This window comes from Dermacentor silvarum, chromosome 2 (assembly GCF_013339745.2).
Source record: "Dermacentor silvarum isolate Dsil-2018 chromosome 2, BIME_Dsil_1.4, whole genome shotgun sequence".
Lineage (NCBI taxonomy): Eukaryota > Metazoa > Arthropoda > Arachnida > Ixodida > Ixodidae > Dermacentor > Dermacentor silvarum.
Window position 1 is genome coordinate 244,244,393 of NC_051155.1, and position 21,680 is coordinate 244,266,072.

At 40.5% G+C, this 21,680-nt stretch overlaps 1 protein-coding gene across 8 annotated transcripts in view; it reads left to right on the forward strand.

Annotated features, from left to right (window-relative positions):
- LOC119443015 (protein unc-13 homolog B-like) overlaps positions 1 to 21,680 on the forward strand; it is a 353,237-nt gene that overhangs the window by 326,961 nt on the left and 4,596 nt on the right. For 7 of the 8 annotated variants that reach the window (XM_049662517.1, XM_049662516.1, XM_049662519.1 and 4 more), the window contains 10 exons: positions 1,313 to 1,456; positions 1,555 to 1,632; positions 3,243 to 3,320; positions 7,550 to 7,638; positions 9,147 to 9,363; positions 10,114 to 10,182; positions 12,789 to 12,887; positions 15,530 to 15,743; positions 16,814 to 16,912; positions 18,260 to 18,419. In XM_049662517.1, the coding sequence (XP_049518474.1) occupies positions 1,313 to 1,456; positions 1,555 to 1,632; positions 3,243 to 3,320; positions 7,550 to 7,638; positions 9,147 to 9,363; positions 10,114 to 10,182; positions 12,789 to 12,887; positions 15,530 to 15,743; positions 16,814 to 16,912; positions 18,260 to 18,419 (1,247 nt within the window). The remainder of the gene's footprint in view (positions 1 to 1,312; positions 1,457 to 1,554; positions 1,633 to 3,242; positions 3,321 to 7,549; positions 7,639 to 9,146; positions 9,364 to 10,113; positions 10,183 to 12,788; positions 12,888 to 15,529; positions 15,744 to 16,813; positions 16,913 to 18,259; positions 18,420 to 21,680) is intronic. The other variant, XM_037708125.2, reaches the window with a different exon arrangement.

Here is a 21,680-nt window from a genome sequence, read left to right on the forward strand (position 1 = left end):
ATAGTATGTCTTTGTTTTGCCCATGTGTGTATCTGTGGGTCCAAGCAGTTTTTTATGGTAATCTAACTTAAAAACAAATTATTGTGAAATTGTTTCTTCTGCTCTATACAAAGATGGTAGCGGGCTCATAAAAGTTTGCACTTCTGTATGAACAGAAATTTACTATTACTTTTTGGCTTCCTTATATTCATACATCTATGATCCATGTGAGAGGCAACACAAATTTAGTTTCAAGGAACAGTTACTACTCGTGAAATGTGGATTTGAGTCTTCCATGTGAACATGTCTCTAATAGCTTCCCAGTTGTGGGACACTTTTGTTAAGCGTAGATACTGAGCCGATATGACCACTTGAATGGGAGTTTGGCTGTTACCTGTCATGTTTCTCACAGGGGTACATGATTTTTCACTGTGTTGTTTTAGTTGGCTAATTATGAAGAGTAGTGCTTGGAATCAAGATGCAGTGGTCATAGAGTAATACAGTAAACACTGCGTAATAAGTGCAAAATCGCCTAGCAGAATCTGTTCTCGGACTAGTCGGTTCATACTTGAAGCAATTACTGTAGCGTTAACACAAGAGAAACAAGAAGAGTGACAGGATTGTCACCTTATTTTTTTTTTATGGCTGTGTTAACGGTATTATTTTTCCTTCAAAAAAGGGTAAATATGGTCTTAGTATTTGTATGCCTGTTACATTTATAACCACATTTTCTATGACACCAGGACCACATGCAACATTATGTCAGGCAGATCGTATGCATGTAGACACCTCATGACCAATTTTTGTGTAAGGCTACACGCTGTTAGCATGTATACTGTAGCAGTAGATTTGGCAAATGGTCTTTAGAGATGCTTAGAAGTTTGTTGCTGCACAGCTGAAAAAGAAAACATGTTTGAATTATGTACCTCATTAGCACAACTGCAGCATGTGCTGGTTGTTTGTAAATTGATGTCTTGAAACAATGCCAGTGATGACAAAGGAAAGAATGTAATGATGTGGGCATTCATAAGCAAGTGGTGGCATATTCATTGTGCATTCATGGAACTGTAAATAAACTGACAAACAATAGCATCTATGTGTCTATCATCTATCAATAGTCAATAGCATCTATCTACTCCTCTCTTTCATACTTTTATATCCACTGTCTTTATAAGCATTTACGTTGTTAGACTGGCTGTCTAGTTAATTAGAGAATTTGCTTATCAAAGATTGTTACTTGCTTGAAAAGCATGTGAAAGTCTTATCAATGGGCTCGCAACGTGCAAAATTATATACTGCATTCATAAACATTTTGACCTTTTGTCTTTTGCAGTTCCTGCAGAGTTCGGAGCATGCCCTTTTTTCCAATTCCGTGGTGGACGTTTTTACACAACTCACGCAGTGCTTTGACGTCATTAGCAAGCTAGAATGCCCAGACCCTGAGCTTGTGAAGCGCTACATGAAGCGTTTTGCCAAGGTATGCTGAAAAGTATGATTAGTGCTGCAGTGTACTGTTTGGTTAGTTGTGTCATTGATGTCTTACTTTTTTTTCTTATGTTATTTTTCTCTGTATAGACAATTGTGAAAGTCCTGACAGCGTATGCAGACATCGTGAAGAAGGAATTTCCAAACTATGTCCTGCAGGAGAAAACTGTAAGTTTCTTTACTTTCACCGTGCACCCTGTAAAAAAAGCACTCTGGTGATCCTCTCCCTTTTTTGTCTTTGCATGTGTCTAATTCTTGTATTTAACAATGCACAAAAAAAAAAGTAAACATTTTGAATTTCTTCACATTCGAATGTTGAACAAAGTCTTGAGACTATAATTGTTTGGTGCCATGATGGATGATAGCATATACCCGTGTTATGTGCTATAAGTATAACTACACTTTTTTGAAACTTAGTTTCATATAGCATGAGCAAACTACACTAGCTTGCTGAGCAGAGTTAGCTTACACATTTTCCTTATTCTTATTGTCCTCATGCTGTTACGCACAGACATGGTTTGAGCCATTACATCATAATAAACAGTAGTTCATTATTAATTGAAATATTAAAACAAAGCGGATGCTTCTGAATCAATTGAGTTCTCCAGGTACTTTCAACCAGGAATAGCAAATGCAGCTACTATTTCTAATATATGTGCATCTATTACAATTTTCTATTCAACCGATAGCTTGTACCATTTACATTTTTTTTTTTCACTGCATAAGAATTTCAAGATGTTTGTGAGCAAATAGTGTGCATTGTAGCTTAAGACATTGTTCTACAGCTCCCTGTGAGAGTTATATGCAAACTAGAATCTAGCTGTCTAAAATAGGCTTTAATTGGCAACCGGAGGCACATTACTGAGACTCTTAATTGCCATCATTGTTATTGTGCTGATGTTGAGCAAAGTAATCGTATTGGCTTAGCGAAATGCAGTCGCAACACTCTAAATGTCCGGGTGTTTTTATGGCCTTAGATGCCTTAATTTGCACTATATTAAGCCCTATCAATGATCATCAAATGCATTTACATTTTACTGTGAAGTGTGTAGGCTTTCTGCTCACTTTCTTTCCTTTTTGGTAGTTTTTGTTGGTTTTCATCCTTTCTGGGCTGAGTATGCACTTCTTTTGTCATGTTTTTTTTGTTCTAGGCTTAGTTCAATCTTCCTTCAAAGTATCTTTTTTTTCTCCTGCCTTGTGGTCTACTTTTTTTTTTTTTCAAATCATTATCATAATCATTTATTACACAGTGCAGCCCTACCACCCGCTCTATTGTAATACTTAAAGGGACATAAAGCCAAGAGCAAATATTAAGTCAAGCTAAAGTCATATATTAATATATCCCAGAATGTATGAAGAATCACTTTCAGTGAGCACATATATCTTCTGCAAGCGAGAGCATTACAAACATACAACAGGATTGGTGCCAGCACTGTGAATATAGAGCAAGCTTTTGTTGGTGCTTTATGTTTTGATGTAATTGATGAATAGTATTCAAACACTAAAAGTCAAATAAATTGCATTGTAACATGAAAGCAAATCCGGTTCAGCCGATTTGATTGCATTTTCCTGCCAAAGGGCTCACTAGTGCTACTTTTCAAACTGTTATGTCAGTATCATTTGCAGGAGTGTGACACCTTCTGTCTTATTTATAGTTTCTTTGCATTTACAAATCTGACATTGTACATGTTTGTTCAGTTTAGGAGTAGTCATGCAACATATAGAAAACCTGAGTTGTTTTATCCCCGTACTTACATTATGCTATCATTCAATTTCAGGCTTGCATTTTGATGAACAATATTCAGCAGCTGAGGGTACAACTTGAAAAGCTTTTCGAATCCATGGGAGGAGAAAAAGTAAGTGCTGCCTCCATAGCTTTCTGTGGTGATTGTTCTTCATTTGGCAAGCAGCAACTCTGTTTTATGATTATATTGGCCGTGTTACTTGGCTGGCATTTTTGTAGTCACATCCTGTACTCCAGGAATAAAAAACTCCCACTTGTATACACCATGGCGCATACTACCACATTTAAGTGTTGAAGCAAAACCATCTTTTTTATTTTTTCGGGAGTGTTTATTATTTGTCATAAGCCAGTTTAGACTGTGTCTCATGACACTTATATAGCTTTTATTTCATTCCTTGGTAGTGTGTTCTTCTCTGTGATCTTTTGTTTTATTGAAGACACCAAGACAGGTTTCATCATGTTGACTTTACCAAGTGTAGTGCAAATAGCACACATTAATAATGATACATATTGTGACGCTCTGCACTGGGGGCTGCCCACAAAGAAAGAGAGCTCACTTTTTCGCTGCAACCAGCAACATTCCACTTCACCACTTGGGACTCCTTACACAGAATATTCAATCACTGCATCATAGGGAGTGAATAAATCTCAGCCTAAAGTCTAATTCTGTAGTGGTTTGCTTTTTGTATCAAACAATAATTAAATAAACATGAATAGTGCAAGCTGTAAGTTCTGCAGGGCTGATACGAGTTCTGCTGTCTGCGACTAGCAGATGCTAATGCAATCTGCTTTCTTTGTGAAAGAAGCAGTCCAACTAACAGACACCCAGTGTGGCTGCTGTCACCTTTGATCAAAAAGTTGTTCTTCATAATTAGCAGATGTGTTTAGATATTTTAAGGCAGCATGCATCCCATGGTAATTTATCTAGCTTGAGAAGTGTTTATGGGAAGCGAGCAGATACAACATCAATTGGGGGAACTTGACGCAGTTGGAATCAAAGAGGGCGCTGGCATGTGACAAAAATGGACATCATGCACTGGCAAAGTGTTCACATATGCTTATATCTACCATATTACCTTTATTGGCAGCTACATTGGGCAAGGGTGTATGCTGCAGGGAGAATACAACAACAGACTTTAGTGGTGGAACAGCTATGTACATCAGTACAGCCAAATCACACCAAGGGTGGTTCTTTGCACCATCCTGCTCCAAAACAGCATTTCAACAGAAAATTGCACCGATCCTGCGCCAAGTGAAGCATAAGAATGAAAGCCTCCTTGCATTATTGCTGCCGTAGCACTAAAAAGAAAACAAAACACAAAGCACGTCACCACCATCACCATCATAATTCCAGAAGTCAACAGAGCAGCCATAGCCATGGATATAGGCCATGTTTTCATGGACGCAGCTGAATTGCGTACGCAGTGGCGCCATCTATGGGCATGTAGCTTGCTAGCTTGGGCGAGTGCTCATTGTTGTATGCCAGGCATACACGCTCGGTCGGCGGCAGTTCCTGATGGTTGTTGTTGCGTCGCGCTGTGTTTTTAGTATAACATGGAGTCTTCTACATGGGAAACGGTTCTGTGAGACGTACTGAAGCAATTTAAGTTGGCATGGCCAGAGTTTCTGCAGTGTTGAGGCGGACGGAGCACTGAGTGCGATGTGTGTGCACGTGTTTGAGCCTGCAATCACCTCGAAGATCAGTTTTGTATTTCTGAAAATTTCTTTCTGAAAATAATGTGAAAAGTCACATTATTTCTAAATAATGTGACCGTACTACAGCATTCCCACTGTAGTTCTAAGCTGTGGTTTAGCAGCAATGAGTAGTTCCGAAACATATCATGATCCCAACAGTATGGGTACTGTTTTGCTATGGAATAAGTCGTGCTGTTTACTTTGACAGGCATTCAAAGTGTTATCTGTGGATACAGTGGGTGAATACGGCGTTTCTTGGATAAGGTTTCTACCCACGAATAAAATAGTTTTGGTTAGTAACAACAGCAAGCCGTTCAGTTTGAATCACACTTACTGAGTGGTTGAGTGAACTTCTATGGACTGCGCCAGCGTCTGAAGCAATAGTAGATGCCGGCTTATAGGTCTGTTTGTCCTATATAGCGCATGGTCCAAGCATGCGGCATGACCATGCCAAGTCTTATTGCAGCTTAGCACATTTTTATTTTTTTTCTCACAATAGAAGAGGACGAGAACCAGTGTTGTTGTTACAGGGAAAAGAGGCAATGCCGAAGCACAAAGCTTATATGTATCATGCTGGTTTACCAATCGCAGTGATTGCTGTGTTGAGTAATGCCATCAGCCTCATACAGGAGGCTAGCATAGACATAGCGTAGTGATTTCAACTCTACTAGACTTGAAATACTTGACCCGCCGCGGTGGCTCCATGGCTCAGGCGTTGCACTGCTGAGCACGAGGTCGCGGGATCAAATCCCAGCCGCTGCGGCCACATTTCAATGGAGGGAAAATGCAAGAACGCCCGGGTGCTTGCGTTGTAGTGCACGTTAAAGAACCCCAGGTGGTCAAAATTAATCCAGAGCCCTCCACTACGGTGTGCCTCATAATCAGAACTGGTTTTGGCACATAAAACCCCAGAAAGAAGAATGAAATTCTTGAAAATAATGTCAGTGGCTGACGCAAATATTTTATAACAATTGGCACGTAGATGTTTCGGCGTCGCAATCTGTTGGCCATACACGAGCATGCACTTTTATGTTTTAGTTCCCATGCCAAGCGATCAGATAGTGAGATGATTTTCCAACTGACGCTGGCAATCCACAGATGCCAGTCTCTTCATCAAGTGAAAACAGATATAGCCAAAATAGTTCACAACACGTACACACACCGTGACTGATGATGCACGTCGCTTGTTCGCACACTCAAGAAAAAATTTCTACATATTGTAGTTACTGCTACCCCAAAAGGCTACAAGTGGTTCCCTGATGACCTTGTATGAATTGACATCATATAAATTTCACTGAGAACGAGCTAAAACATCTCCAAATCATGCCCCAGCACGCAACAGCAACACATTCAAGCAGCGCCGCGCTGGTGCACACAAGCAAGAGAGGAGGAAAGGCTTGTCATGCACCCTTTCCTCCTTGTGCGATGAAAAGGTACATAGCCGATGCCATCGGTTCACCACACGTTCCTGTGCTTTTGTTGTATTTCTCTCCAGACGTCCCAATGTACTGCAGTTGTGTGGCCTCTCTCTTTTTTTTCTTTCTTTCTTTTACTGTTTGTGCTGCGGTTCACTATTCCTCAAACCAATGTGGCACAGAGCTTGCTCAAGAAAAATGTTGTTAGCATAGTTGTTGGCAGTGCCACTTTAAAAAATATCTTGTAATATGAGTACTGAACCACTGACATATAATTTGATTATTAGTAAGGACCTTCCGCGCAACCCTGCATGATCAGAAGAGCAAATGTTGTCGTTGTAATTTAATCAGCTTTCACATGCTCCATGGCACAGTTATGCAGGAAATATATTGTGCACTAGAAGAAACCTGTGGATGTCTTCACTGTAACTTTGGTCTAGTAGCCCACGTCCTAATGCGGGGTCTTGTGTACATGACCTAGTTCCGCGAACTTTTTTTTTGCTCTCTTGAAGCGCGCTGAATGCCTGTTGTAAGTCTAAGCGTTAGAAGTGACTTTATATCTCAATGTATGCAGAGGAAAAGGAAATCTATAAAGAATAATGAAACTAGTTTAGTCATTTTTTTGCCCAAATGCCTCATTGATGTGTAGGAATCCTACTTCACTATATTTATTGACTATTTCAGTTAAAATAGAGACAATATCTGGTATATAGATGTTAGACACTGTGCCAAAAGTGCTTGTTGCTGCACCAAATCAGATTCTTGCCTGCGCCTAGACCTGCACCAAAAGGTCAAATGGCTGTTTCACCATCGCAGACTCGCTGCTGTACCCAGTCTCAAAATTCTGAGCTTGGCAACAACATTGTTTATTCCAAGAATTCTTGTGGCTCACAAATGTGTGTGTTCACAAAATAGTTCCCTGTAAATGCCACTATAAAATAGTAGGTCAGGGTCTCTCTAATGCAGAAGCATTTTATGCCTCTGTCTCGCACAAACTTCCTGTCAAAATCTGTCATGGAACCAAATTCACTCCTGGCACACATTTGATTTGTCATAGCCCTTTAGATTAACATGGTAGAATCATCATGAGGTAACCTGGAAATGTTAGTTTCTTCTGCATTCAATAAAATTTAGATCTGGAATTAAATAGTTGTGTGCTTTATTCTTGTTTTACTGCTAACTGTAATGTGTTGTCAATGATTACAAAAATGTCTTTATTATGTTTTTTCAGCTTGAAGCTGATGCTAGTAACATACTCAAGGAGCTTCAGCAGTCACTAAATGGTGTTTTGGATGACCTTAGCATAGTTTTTGCCAAAAGGTAAGCCCTCATTGCATCATTGCAAGATTTTATTTTCAATTTTGCTTTTGCGCAACCATCTATCTCAGTGCCAATACACTGTGATGGCACTTTGTACATTATACTTTGTAGCATTCAAAAAATGTTCACAGAGGTTGCAACTGTATGTTAAGAAGCCAGAAATTATTCTAATTCATAGCTTTAGTTCTGGCTGGACTCATGTCATGCAAACATGCTTTGGAGAGTTCATTTAACATTTGCAAAGAACACTTATGTGATTAAGCATGTGCAGTGTATCAGACTGACAAATGAAGTCTACATTGCAAAGAGTTAGGTCATATTTCAGCACACTTGTAAGCAGGTGTGAATGAATGTAATGGTCCTTTTCAGACAAATTGTTAATAAAATGTTTCACAAACATCAGTAAGTTTAGCATATCTACTAGTATTAAAAGCAGGAGAAATATAAACGTGATAAATACCCTTGTGTGAAGCTCTTGCCTAGCTCAATGGAAAATGCCGCAGCTATTAATTATTCAACGAATTAGTTCTACATCAATTTTGCATTAGATGCACACTTTGCTTACAATGTATGGTTGTAGCAGGAACTTACGAGCAACCTCCATGATTAACCGTTGCTAGGAAAGCCTTGATAGTTTATCTTAAGAAAGGAGTGATCCCTCCACAATAATTTTTAAAAGCTTATTCTGCCATAAAATGCCAACCAAGCATCCACAAGAGAGCTACAAATGATTATGAGAAAGAAATCATGCAAATTTTAGTGCGGCCATTTGGTACATTCTGAAAATAGCCTGCTAATCACATAGAGCACCAGTGTGCAAAAAAGAAATGACATTCTTATTATCGAAAGCACTTGCAATTTTATGAAGAATACTGAATTTTTCTCTTCCTTGCTGAAGCCATCCGATGAGTAGTTACGGAACCTTTCTGTTATAGTGGGATAAATTCCTGCTGCATTATTTCGTGATTGTGAAAACTTCTGATAAACATGTCAGGGCTCGATATATAAAAAATTTTTGAAAATTGTTTAAAAGTAGGCATTGGATGTTTTTTGAAAATGGACATGTTCAAAATGCTAATCCAGAATAAATACTATAATAAAATTGTAGCAAACTGTTCTCCAGAATATGCAGAGCTTATCGATCGACAGCTAGAATGCATCTCTTCCATGACAATTCAAGGCCACTACTGCTCGAGGATACATACTTGAGCACATGCCATCTGATTTTCTTAAATTTGTTTCAGTTTAAGCTGCACTGAACAAAAGTTGTGCATTTCATGCAGAAATTCTTTTCCCAGAGTACTTGTGCATTTGTCGAGGTTCAGTGTAAGTGCACTGAGTTACACGTCAGAAGACCATATCGAATAGTATTAATGCTATAATTTCAGTGACTGCTGTGTAAGCACTCCATAAACAGAAATTCTGGTACCTTACCGAGCACACTTTACATACGCTGCTTTGAAGTATTGCCAAGGCTCGTGACTTGGCCACACATTTTACTGTTGCAGCTTGGAGCCGACCATCAAGCAAAGCATGGGTGAGCTCAGCTCCCTTCTGGCAGGAGTCAAAGGCAGTGGCCAGGTTTCCATGAACCAAACGTCCCAGCGCAATGAGGTAGCAGCCGAGGCCGACCATGTGCTGCATCCTCTCATGGACATTCTCGATGGCAAGCTGTCCATGTTTGCTCAGGTCTGTGAGCGCACCGTGCTCAAGCGTTTGCTCAAGGTGAGTGCAGGGTATCTCAAGGCACTGACACCTACAGCTGAAACTTTAGTGGAAATGCATTAATGACAAACGACACGATTCATTTAGGTTGAGACTATTCACGCGATTTAATGGCTGGGATACAGGCATCAAACTCCTTTACTTCAGTGCCTCCGACATGATACTGTAGAAATACAATGTCCTTCGAACACAAATTGTTAACAGACCCTTGGTAGGTATTCGATAAAAAAAAGCAAGTTGCGCGATAGTGTGATTGTTGGCTCCAAAAGTTTAATGGGTAGAGAACATCTTCAAAAAGCTATAGTATGTCTGTGAAGCCTGGGCACATACACACACTATAAGCCAGAGTTGAAGCCTGCATTAGCATGTGCAGGCCACAGCTTTTTCACAGAATCCATGTCCCTAAATCTTATGAAACTGATAGTGTAGCAGAATGGAGCTGGTGAAAAAAAAGAAAAAGGAACACTGTCAGAAATAAAAGCACTTGATAGATGATTGTAATTTAGTTACTGTACTAGTAGTTCCTAACGGACCTGCATTGAGAGCTAACAAAAGTTGACAATAGAAAGTAGCTGTATACATTGAAGGAGTTCTTGAACAGTGCCCATGAGCCAATTTGATTCAAAGAGAATTGGGAAGACCTTTGTACGAGTGTTCTAGTTAACACTTAGTTTTAGATAGCTCTAGTCAACACTTAGCTGCCATGGAAAATCACCAGTGTCGTTAATAATCTCATTTTGTTTCGTTTAGGAACTCTGGAAGATTGTTATGCACACAATGGAGAAGACAGTGGTGCTTCCGCCAATGGGAGAGAAGAACGTAAGACGCTCTTCTTTGCTTCTGGAGTGTCACTTTGGTTTAGTGATGGTTAGCTATGGCAAACAGTGTTGTTCATTCTGTTGTTGGACTGCCAGTCAAAACAAAGGATCTTCTACCATGTAGCATTGCTTATGCTAAGACTAGCACGCATCATGCCATTATGAGGCAGATCATTCGAATCCGCAGGCTGGAAGCCTTGTAAAACATGCAGCTGTGTTCATCGAATGAGAAAATTATGCTGCAACTTTGTGCAGCACCAAAAAGTTAGTAAGATGAGGAAAACAAACAAAAATTAAACAAAGACTATTTTTGATATCAGAGCAGGTAACACCATTTCCTCTCAGATCAAGTGATGATTTGCTAATTGAATTATGCTAAACAGACAACACATGGCTATGTTCATGCAAGGTTTCAGCATTAACTATGCATTGGTAAATGTGAATACTTTTTTTTTTTATATAGTTGTTGAACCAAATAGGCAGGTTGCTGCATATTTAGCCTTCTAGAAAGCATTACAAGACCATCATGTGGCAATAGCTTCCACAGCCCAGTACCGCAGCACCTTGCTGCTTTCTTTCTTCACTTGTGATGACACCCAAGTAATATTGGTATCAACTGAACCTATGATTACATTTAAGCATTGGGGTAAATAAGAGACTCAGCAAACTAATTAAGTGATGTGCTGTAGATGATGCTGCTTATGGAGCATTATAACGACTGGTAATCACATTTTAAAGAGCGAGTTGGCACTTTACAAATTTATGTAGTATCATGTAAAACAAGCTATATTGAGCCTATTAATGGTTTTTGTCATTAAGAAGTACCACCAAGCATTCATGCTTCATACAGTATGCTGTGGCTCTCACAAAAGAGCTTATTGGAACAATGAGTGATAGTGCAACATTTGAAACCTCAGAGATGTAACTCCCCCATCAAATAAGAGGCGATGGCTACCCCCAAAATGTCCAATTTTAGGCTAAATATCTTCAGCCTTTTAATATAGATGTGTACTTGTCTTGTAGGCATTGAGAGATGACACCAAAGTGTTTTAAGTGATCACATTGTCGCAGGCATTTTTTCTATCTAGTCGGTATGAGTTTGTGAACAGAAACTTAGCTAAGTGTTGTTGGGTAAACGTGATGCTTCCACTGCTTTGTGTGTATTATAGTTGTTCTGGTACATTTCCAGCTAGCGAACGGATGAAGTTATAGGATGAAGCTATTTTGCTTAATTGCTAGTTAGTGGGAAATTATCACTGTGCTGTAATCATTGCACAGAAATCATATCTTCTGATCCGGCAACTAGTGAATTCATTCAACTATGTGCACACAAGCTCTGCCAAGTAACCAAGATGTCAAGTACAAGAAGAATATTTTTATCACTTTAGATTTATAAACATGCTAGAAGATAGGATGCATATTCATAGGCCTTTGACCTGCAAAAAATTTTCTTTGTTCATTGAATAATAATAATAATGTTAATTGAACCCAATTCAATGCTGCATAGCTCGGCTTCCATGTGAGTTTTTAAGTTCGATTTTTCAAATGTAATTGGGTTCATAGCTTTTCTATGTGTAGTATTGGCATCAAATAATGATCTTCCTTTTTATTTTAAGATGACGTTGTTATAATTATTGCATACTTTTGTATTATGTAGTTGGTTTTAAACAAGGACGACTGAGCCCTAGCTATGACGCAAATGAATGTTTACGCAATGCAGTAATAAAGCATATCATGAGAGTGACATTTCAGAACACCAGCTGTGAATCGCAGCTCATCATGAGTCGGCTGTACTTGCTGGCACTTTGTGCCTGGAGAAAGACAAACCTTGAAGTAATAATTAATTACGAAAAATTGAAAGAACAACAAAACTGGGACACAGTATATAGCAAGCAAAGTGAGACATAATTGTCATTAAAAGAATGCACACAAACCGCAAACACGAAACAATGCAATCACGACGACACAGGCATCAATTCCAACCAATTTATTTCAAGTACAAACATAAGAATAAATCCTACCCCAGCATCACACCTATTACACAAAAAATACTTATGCACATGTATAATATAATATATAATAAAATAACAGCACATGTATAAGTGATACGTCAATATAGCTGTAGTATGACTCTTGAGGTTAGATTCTTTGAATGCTTGTTGTCCCATCAGGTGTGATTGATGCTTTCTGCACATGCAGACATACCAGGTTTGTACGTACCCGAATTGAATCAGTTGGAAGTGCTGTCCATGTTCATCATGATTGTATTCTTTTGTGTCTGTGGTTAGTGCAAGTTATTTTAGCTGCAATTATGTCTCGCAGCAAGTACCAGCTAAGCCAACAAGTTCTTCTGAAGCAAGCAATTTGCTGGAATCTATGACACATACATTCACTCTTTTCCCTGAGGTTCACTCACCAACATGTCATCACAGCCTGACACCTGTCATCGGTGAACATGAACACAGAATCTGTTCCTTTTCTGGTCATGCTGTCTCTAATTCCTTCAATCTGTGCACTCTCTTCATCTGTTTGAGATCCTCCTTTACTGTCTCTCCTTGCTGCTGCATTCTCTGTTCTGTCTTTCCTGCTGCCACTGCTCTGTCGCAGATGATCCTTCCCAACTTGCCCAATGCCAAAATTGAAGACGTGTCACGGCTCTTTCGAAACCATGTTGCTGCCAACAAGCTCCCAACACTGGGTGTCATGGTGAGCCTCACTCTCCACAAGTGTTACCAGCTTGCTTTTTCTTACTACCTTCCTCTCTGTCTCCTTTTTTTTTTTCTAACCATCACATGATAAACCACTTACCAAATCAGATTTGTTACGTAGCATACAATGCCACAAGAGCAAACTTCCCAGACAATGCGTAGTATGCATCATTTACTAAGGCACACTACATTAGTTTAAACTGGTACATTACAATCTGAAAACTAATTTGGTGGAAAAAAGGCTGCATGTTATTAGAAAAAAATAAAGCACAAACATTGTTTTGTTAATTTTATGCCCAAAACACTATTTTTGTGTAGGCCTTCTTTTATACTCAAAAAAGTGCACTCATATTTATGAAGTAAGGATTCATTCACTTTCAACTGCACTGTCATCAATATTTATTGCTAAGCAACTCACTATAGTCGGTGACAAACCAGAAGTGCGAGACAGACTACTCGCACAAAGCGTGGTATGCCTGCTCACTGCCCATTTACATTGTAGTCTCATTATCACACAGGCATGAAAAGCAGGCATACCAGAGGTTGAGCAACAATGAACATGCTAGTGTCACACACCGAACACTCATAAATAATCATGATCGGCAAATGCAGGGTGCGATAATCAAAACAGCTTGCAGCACAAACACACAAGAATACATATGCTTTGAACAGCTAGTGCGAGAGATATTATCCTGACCTCCCATTTTGAAAGCTTCCTCACAATCTCCTTAAGAGCATGAGCAGGTGAACACTGCTTTTGATAAGACACGCCAATGGAGGTTGGCTGTACCCCTGTTCACTGCCAGGGTTAACAAAACAAAACAGCAATGCCTGAGCAAGGCTAAGATGTGACCACGGATTGCTAGGAGGAATGAGAAGGAGAATCAGCCAAGGTAACTCAGTGACACATGTGTGCGTGTTCCCTTTCAGAGGAACTAGCCACTTTATTCTTGACCTGTCACTGAGTGTAGAGCCAAGTAGATGCTGCCAAGATCCACGACATCATGAGTAGCTGATGTGCAGTTTTTATAGTCGCGTTTCCAACCATATTTTACCTTTGTATTTTTACTGGTTTATCAAGCCTTCACTTAATTATTGTAAGATGCTGAATCGCAATGTCATAAGCATAATCTGTTGATCTAGGTGGTCGCAGTAATAGCAGTAATTTTGTAGGAAAAAAAGAAAGGAAACACCATGAGCATCGTAAGTGTTTCATTTTTCACTAGACACCTGAACTGTCCTGTGGCCATAGAAGATATACAGGGTGATAAAATTGCAATATTCAGCTATAGAATTAAATTATTCATTAATTAACTTCTTAACTATTCAGTTTAGGGAACATGCTGCAATTGTAAAATTAAACCCAAGAAGTAGTGAGGTCATGACTGCTTAGCACAAGTCTTATGACACGCCCCACTTTCAAGATGTCCCTGCCCAAAATCTGCCAGAAGATGCACTGTCATTCCAGTTAAGTATATGCCAGATAGCAGAGCATCACATGTTTGAAGCTCATCACTAATGGCAATCACCGATTATCGTAAGTCCTGGCTGCTCCTGGTGGGTGCCAGTCCACATATAGCCTATGTGTAAGCTGAGCAGTAACCACACCTGTGGCTGCTATTGGGCCTTGTTGGGTTACCCCTGACAATGTGGGTGTCTGGATGCTGGATGATGAGTCAGGCACAAAACGCCTTAAGTCCGTCATGTACGAGCATGGTACAAGAGCTCAATGGCATTGTATGGGCTGCAGCCGCAAGGCCATTAGCCTCATCGTTTCCCACAACACCTCAGCGGCTGGAAACCCACTAAAAAGCAACCTTCCCCCCTCGTCATCGCTTATCGAGGCAACAGCCACAGCTGGTTTGGAGCGTTGGTAAAGTGCTAACACTGTTGTGCTCTTGCAGGACTGAACCATCCATGTATACATAGAGGTGGTCATTAAGCTCACCAAACAGGATGGCTCTCATCAGCTGCTGAAATGCATATTCAACTGTGTGGCACTTACCATGCACGCCTGCAATATCAGCATGCACTGCAACTGATTGGGTTTTTGTTGGCTCCACGGAAATGGTGCAACTTCAGATTATTCCAACAAATTTTAAATGTTCTGCTAATAGTATTGAATTCAAGTAAATAAGCCATACTTAATGCAGCCTTTATTGATCCGATGGTAAGCAATCATGGCTTAGCTTTTTCTGTATAAGGGAAGCATAGACAATGCTACTGTATTTTGTGCTGCATACAACTAGAATAGAAACAACAGACTCTGCACACGTGATATTGCATACATGATATAAAAATTGAACTGAAACTTCCTGATGTGAGAGTGTGTAAAGCTGTGATAAAGTGTTAAAAGCTTACTTTATGGTGGAAGTGTCATAATTCATGATGGACTTTTTCTGTGAAGTGTAAATGTGAGGTACATAATGCTAATTGTATCCACAATATAAGAATTGAAGAGTGAGTCTGTGATATGAAGAATATGAGAAGCGTTATAAGCTTACTTTATGGTTAGGAGTTCTGTAAGATATGACGAGATTTTTCGCTGAAGTGTAAATGTAAGATACATCATGCAGATTATGTGAGTTTTTCAATGAGTACAGTTGTGTACTCAATGCATTTGTGGGTTCGCTCATGCAGGAAGTGGAGAAGAACCTAACACCAAAGCAGTGTGCTGTGCTGGATGTAGCACTGGACACCATCAAGCAGTACTTCCATGCGGGTGGCAACGGCCTCAAGAAGACGTTCTTGGACAAGAGCCCTGAGCTTCAGAGCCTGCGATATGCCCTTTCCCTTTACACCCAGACCACTGACACACTCATCAAGACCTTCGTCTCCACACAGACCAAGCAAGGTCAGTCGCAGACCTATTCTGCCTTGCTTTTGGGAGACTTGATCCACATTTGTAGGGCTGTCTGTTCTTTGCCGTGCTTCTACTTGTAGAGCTGCTGATGGGCACCAGGTACCCTTCTGCTCCTTGCCTGTAGACTTCAAATTCTCCAAGTTTTTTACAAAGAGCATATAGTCTCCACGCAGTATACTTCAATGTTATGCTGACGCTTTCCAGCACAACTTTTTCTTGACTACCCATTATTACAGCAACTACAAGGCCATGTCTTCTTAGGATAGCAAGGCGATACAGGATAACATACACTGGAAATAAACTTGAAATACAAGTGGTGAGTTACAAAGGCAATATGGGTAGGTGTCACTTCTGAAGTGCGGCTTTGTGTATAAAAAAAAGTATTGCTGAAATGTTAAAGTATATATGCATGGGGTTTGGTAGCATTATGGTAACTATGACTTGACACAATTGGCTTGTCAGGTGTCATGATTTTTTGCTGACAAAGAATGAAAGCACATGCAGAAATGTGTTTTAAATCCAGAAACAAGGATTAAAAGTTTAAGCTATGACATCCATACCTGCCAGCTCTCCTCAATTTCCTGTAATGTTTCCAAATTGGGGCTTGTTCTATGATTTTACTAATGTTGCGTCAAGTTTTACGAAAAATAAATTCTGTTAGCGAAAAGTTCTTGCTTGTAATTTATGCACAAATAAAACAAGTTCTGCACATTTTTATGTGGTACTCAAACTGCTCCATCATAAATTCGTGTCAGCACAATTTAGGCTAATGTCTGCACATGGCAAAATTTGGCAGAACACATCAAGTTAACACAATACCATAATGGTTATCACATATAAAGTTTATCTGCAAGACATAGTAAGTTATAGAACATTTTAGAACTTGTAGTACTAAGTGTTTTAGAAAGTATACAGTATACTGGCCTACATGGCTTGAAGCTGCCTGATACAAGATGACATGTTTGGGTTCTATAATGTGCATATGGAAAGAGTTGGCTCTTAGTAAGAACAAATTGATTGGCTAATCCGGAAACTGGTCTTTTTAACCCCTGCTTCTTTAGATCAACCAAGTGCTGAAGAAGGCAGTGTTGGAGAAGTGTCAGTGCAGGTCGATCTGTTTATGCACCCTGGAACAGGAGAACACAAGATCACTGTAAAAGGTATTATGCATCTGCTGTCATGTTAGTTTTGAGTTTACATATTTGTTGAAGCTTGAGGCATATTATTGTATGCAGTCCAAGGCAGTCTAACAATAGATGCATGTGTCCCTCAGTTTCAGAAACAGAATGTTATGTTTTTATTTTGATTGTTATGTATATGTTTACAGAGGGCTCACACTTGGCTTTGCTTCACTTCAATCATTCAACATGTAGGACTTAGCAGCTAGAAGCAGAAAGTCAAGCGCAATGCAACTTATAGTAGTATTGAATTTCCACATTTACAACCATATCACCAAACATGTATTTTAGGTAGTCAAGGAATTTTTGTTTAGTCCTCTTAGTCAGCAGCATGATCTTTTTTAGCTTCTGCCAACTCTCACAGATGGTGCCAGGCAACATTACCCAGTAGGGAGAAAGCATCAGAGAAGCATTGTAAACCTCCATGCAGACATATAGTAATCTGCACTCGAATAAGTGGCAAGCTCATGAGCACATTGGTGCACTGGTGGCACATTTGGTCTTGCAGGAGAAATGGGTATTCAGATCTGAAATGAAGTATATCATTACCTAAGGGCTAGAACAACTACAGGAGCATTCCTCAAGCAGAAAACGAGATTGTATTAAATATTCCAAAAATGTTTCATATTAGTAATATCTCTAAAATTGGGACCCATTTCATGCAGGTTTATTTCATCTGCCAAGCTATACAAGTCACATTAATAGCAGTTTGTTTGTGGCCTGGCATATGTTTGGTGCTATGAAACATTTCTACTAAGGTTAAGTACAACTATGGCCAACACAGTGCAAAGCAGAGCTTTCAAACCGATGGCCTACATGGCTGTTCCTAGTCTGTAAAAGACCACCGCACCACTGCACATCATGTTCAGGATGGCACAACGAAAAGAAAAGGAGCAATAACATCACATATTGGTTACCAACGAGAAAAGTAAATGACTTTATTTTAAATTCATAGCAAGTTTTATTTCATTGAAGGAAATGAATGCATGTGGGCTCGGTCATATAGGTGTGGCGAGAGATGCTTTATACGAGTCACTTGCTGCCCCTCATTCCCCTACAGAAACTGTACCTGATAAAACCTCTTGTAGGGCAGCTTACTTTAAAACAGCAAGTTTGGATATTTTGTTCTGTGCTTTCCATTTCGTAGCAATTTTTGGCCTGTTTGTGAATATGTCTGTCCTTATAGCAGCTCTTAAAAAGGTAGTTTTTGGGAAATTTCTACTATGGCACGGAAAAGATTGCTGCATTTTATGCCATTGTCTATATTTTGTGATTTGGGCATACGCACTGCCTAAATAAAGGCACGCTTTATGTATTTTCCTTCTCCAGTGGTTGCTGCCAACGACATCAAGTGGCCCAACACCAGCATGTTCCGTCCGTTCGTGGAAGTGAATATCATTGGGCCAAACTTGAGTGAGCGGCGACGAAAACATGCCACGAAGTCCAAAAACAATAACTGGTCCCCCAAATACAATGAAACCTTCCACTTGTGAGTAACTTTTCTTTGATTGGAATGACATGTTGTTTCTGACATATTGCTGCTTCCACAATGTGATATTTTTTTCACCTGCTTGCGAGCTAAAGAATAGTGCACATAACTTTTTTTTTTTTGTCTTTCTGTGCAGCTCGGGAGCAGCACCCTTGAGTTCTTGTACAAAATAAATTCATGCTGTTTTCCTACCCTGAGTTCATGCAAACGTACATAAAACCAGTTTCAACCATTATCGTTTTGCTGCGGAGTTGAACTGAACCGTTTTCATTGAACAGGAACAAAAATAGTTTCAATTCAACACTCTGCATTTAGCTTTAGCATGGCTAATAAACAGTATTTGACAAAATCTGGCTTTAGGACAAAAATTTGTGCACAATCTTTGAAATAAGCACTGCAATAATCCACTAAGGTAGGTGCTGCTTCTAAGTGTAGCAAACAGTAGTTAAGCTTTCTTTTTATTATTTTTTGTCCTTGTGTCACGGCATCATTGAAACACCTGCCAGCCTTGCATTGTGATCTTGGAGTAGTTGCCCATGTCTGACTCTGTCCCTTAATCTTCTGGCTCTTCAATTAAGTGCCAAAGTCAGTGAAGAGCACCCAATCCAGAAGATGTCATTGCTGCAATTAGCCCAACAGCAGTTGCGTGCATAGCCATGCTTGTATGACATAGCCAGATGTGATGTCATGCAGTTCCATTATTACTCAACAAATTTACATGAAGGGACCCTAAAACGATTTTCACGATTTTGTACATTTCACGATTTTGTACAAAGGTACTGAGTCATTAGGGTAGGTCCTCTGATCATTAATTGACTGCATCTAAGTGCTCTGCGTAAAGCGTGTAATTTGTTACAAGGTTTTAAAAAGGCACATCGCTACCGATCGCAGCACGCCACTCGGATGAATTTTAAGCCGCCCCTGACCATTTGACGCGATTTGACCATATCAAGTCAGTAGGGCGAGCTCTCCGATTGGCTGCCCAGGGCGCGTCATCGATAATTTTTCCAACATCATGGTGAACAAATGTTGTTCGTAATAGTTGAAATGTTGGTTAATTTGTTTCTATAAAAAGAAAGTAACAGAAAGAGAATGCACAAGAACAGTGTACCACTACACTCTTGAAAGCACTTCCAGCACAGAGCAAGTGTCATCTGCTTGTGTTACAACGTGCGCCGTGTTCACACAAGCTGCGCAGTCTGTGTTGGTCTCAATCTGTCATTTCGCGAGCACCATGGTTCACCCTAGCATTGTGGGCTGCAAACGTAGCGATCGGCAACATGTCAAGCTGCAACATCATGTCCCTCTGCAAGGCAAACATGCGAGCGAAGTGGCTGCAGCGCTGGTTGTGGGTATCCGATCGGCACCGGCATCTACACATTTGCAGCCGTCACTTCACATTGAAGGATTACTATACAGCACAGTAGTGATTTGCGTGTCCGGTATTCGGGTAAACAGAAGCGTAAGCTGACTGACTGCACCGGGCTTTCTACGGGATGAGCAGAGGCGCAAACGTGAACAGCCTGGACGGTGCAGCCACCTGGTGGCACAGAGCTCAACCAAACGCAGAACTAATATAACAGTAATCAAGTGTATTCTACTTTGCTGGTGGTGTAAATTTTTGGAAGGAGCGTAATCGTAAACACATTGTTTTTATAGATGTTCAAAATGTTTTATACTTGGTTACAGCGATATTAGCTATTTGTTTGGCTGGTTAAGCTCTGCGCCACCAGGTGGCTGGACCATGCAGACTGACTTTAAACCGATCCGGCTGCTCACTTACATCTGCGCTGACTGAAGCTCCGTCATCACAGCAATAGTAATATGGAGGGGATTTAGTTTACGCTTCCACCCATCCGTCAAAATACCCAGCTCGACTGTGGTTACCGGAATATCGCGTCGCTCGGCGCTGCGACAGGATGCTCACAACGCACGCTACTTCGAAGCTCTTGCTTGGGATCGAGTGCCTGGCGGTTGGCAGAGAAGTTGGAGAGGCTTCGCACGCAGGCTCCAAGAAAACCGGAAGTAGATAACATGATGTCATATCATGACATAAAGCCAGTGAAGGCGGAGCTTAGCCCCGATCACTCGGAGAACGAGTTGAGGAGAAAAAGCATAGCTAGGGAGGAGGGTAACTTGTAATCGCTTCACACAAGACGCTTCACACAAATTGTTGTGCGAATGTTTTACTGTAGCTGTACCCTACGTGTGTACAAAATATGTCCGAACCATTTCAGGTATCCTTTAACTATAACGTTCGGATTCAATATTGCTGCATACATAGCATTTGAGGGCATCTATGAAATGGCTTTTTTCAACATGTTTAAGGGACTACATTTTTTCAACTTGTCTGGCTACCCAGCCACTTTGAATGTCCATACAGTGGAATCTCGATGATACGAATCTCACGGGGTCACGAAAAATATTCGTATCATCAAAACACAATTAAAGGTAGCTAAATTATGGGGGGACGCAGAGATCAGATTGCGAAAATCGCGAGAAAAATCTATTTTTGAAAACCACTCGTTTCGGTATCTGCAATGCCTAATCTACGATGTATCAAAATGGTTTGACTGACAACGCCAAACCATTGGATTACGTGCCGCGCTATCTTGCACCGTGTGACTCCAGCAGCGAAACCGACAATCGCCCTGTGCCATCGGCACCGGTAACGCAGTCGACGGAAGACGCGCTAACCCAGGCTCTCGCACCTTGGCGTACGGCTGCACAAATCAGTCGAGATCGTATCTCAGTATACATAGCTCGCTGCGACTAGGTAAAATGGCGCAAACACACAGAACGCGGCCCGAAGCACAGCAGCCACTCCGTCCGATGGGCCGCCGAAAAGGAGGAAAAGCACAAAAGCGCCACCACTTCAAACTCTTCGCGCCCAGTCGCGGCATCCACGCTATCTGGCGCCGCGTCCACGCATCCGCACCAAAAGAGAAAGGGAGAAAGCCCGTGACTGCGGCGCTGTTCTCTTTCGCGGCCGTCGGTGGGGCGACGTTTGTTCGTGTCGACCGACGCGGGTCGAAAATGGATTCGTAACAACTGTTCTCTAACACGTTGCAAAGTAATGGGGCTCGGCCAGGACCACGGAAAAATTTGTATCATCCGAAAATTCGTATTAGCCGTGATCGTATCATCGAGATTCCACTGTATATCTTTTGTATTGCTCTTTTATTGTATAAAGTTAAGTTGTTTAGGATAAAAGCGCCGAAGGCACAGTTTTCTTTTTCTTTTTTTTGTAACCATATTGGT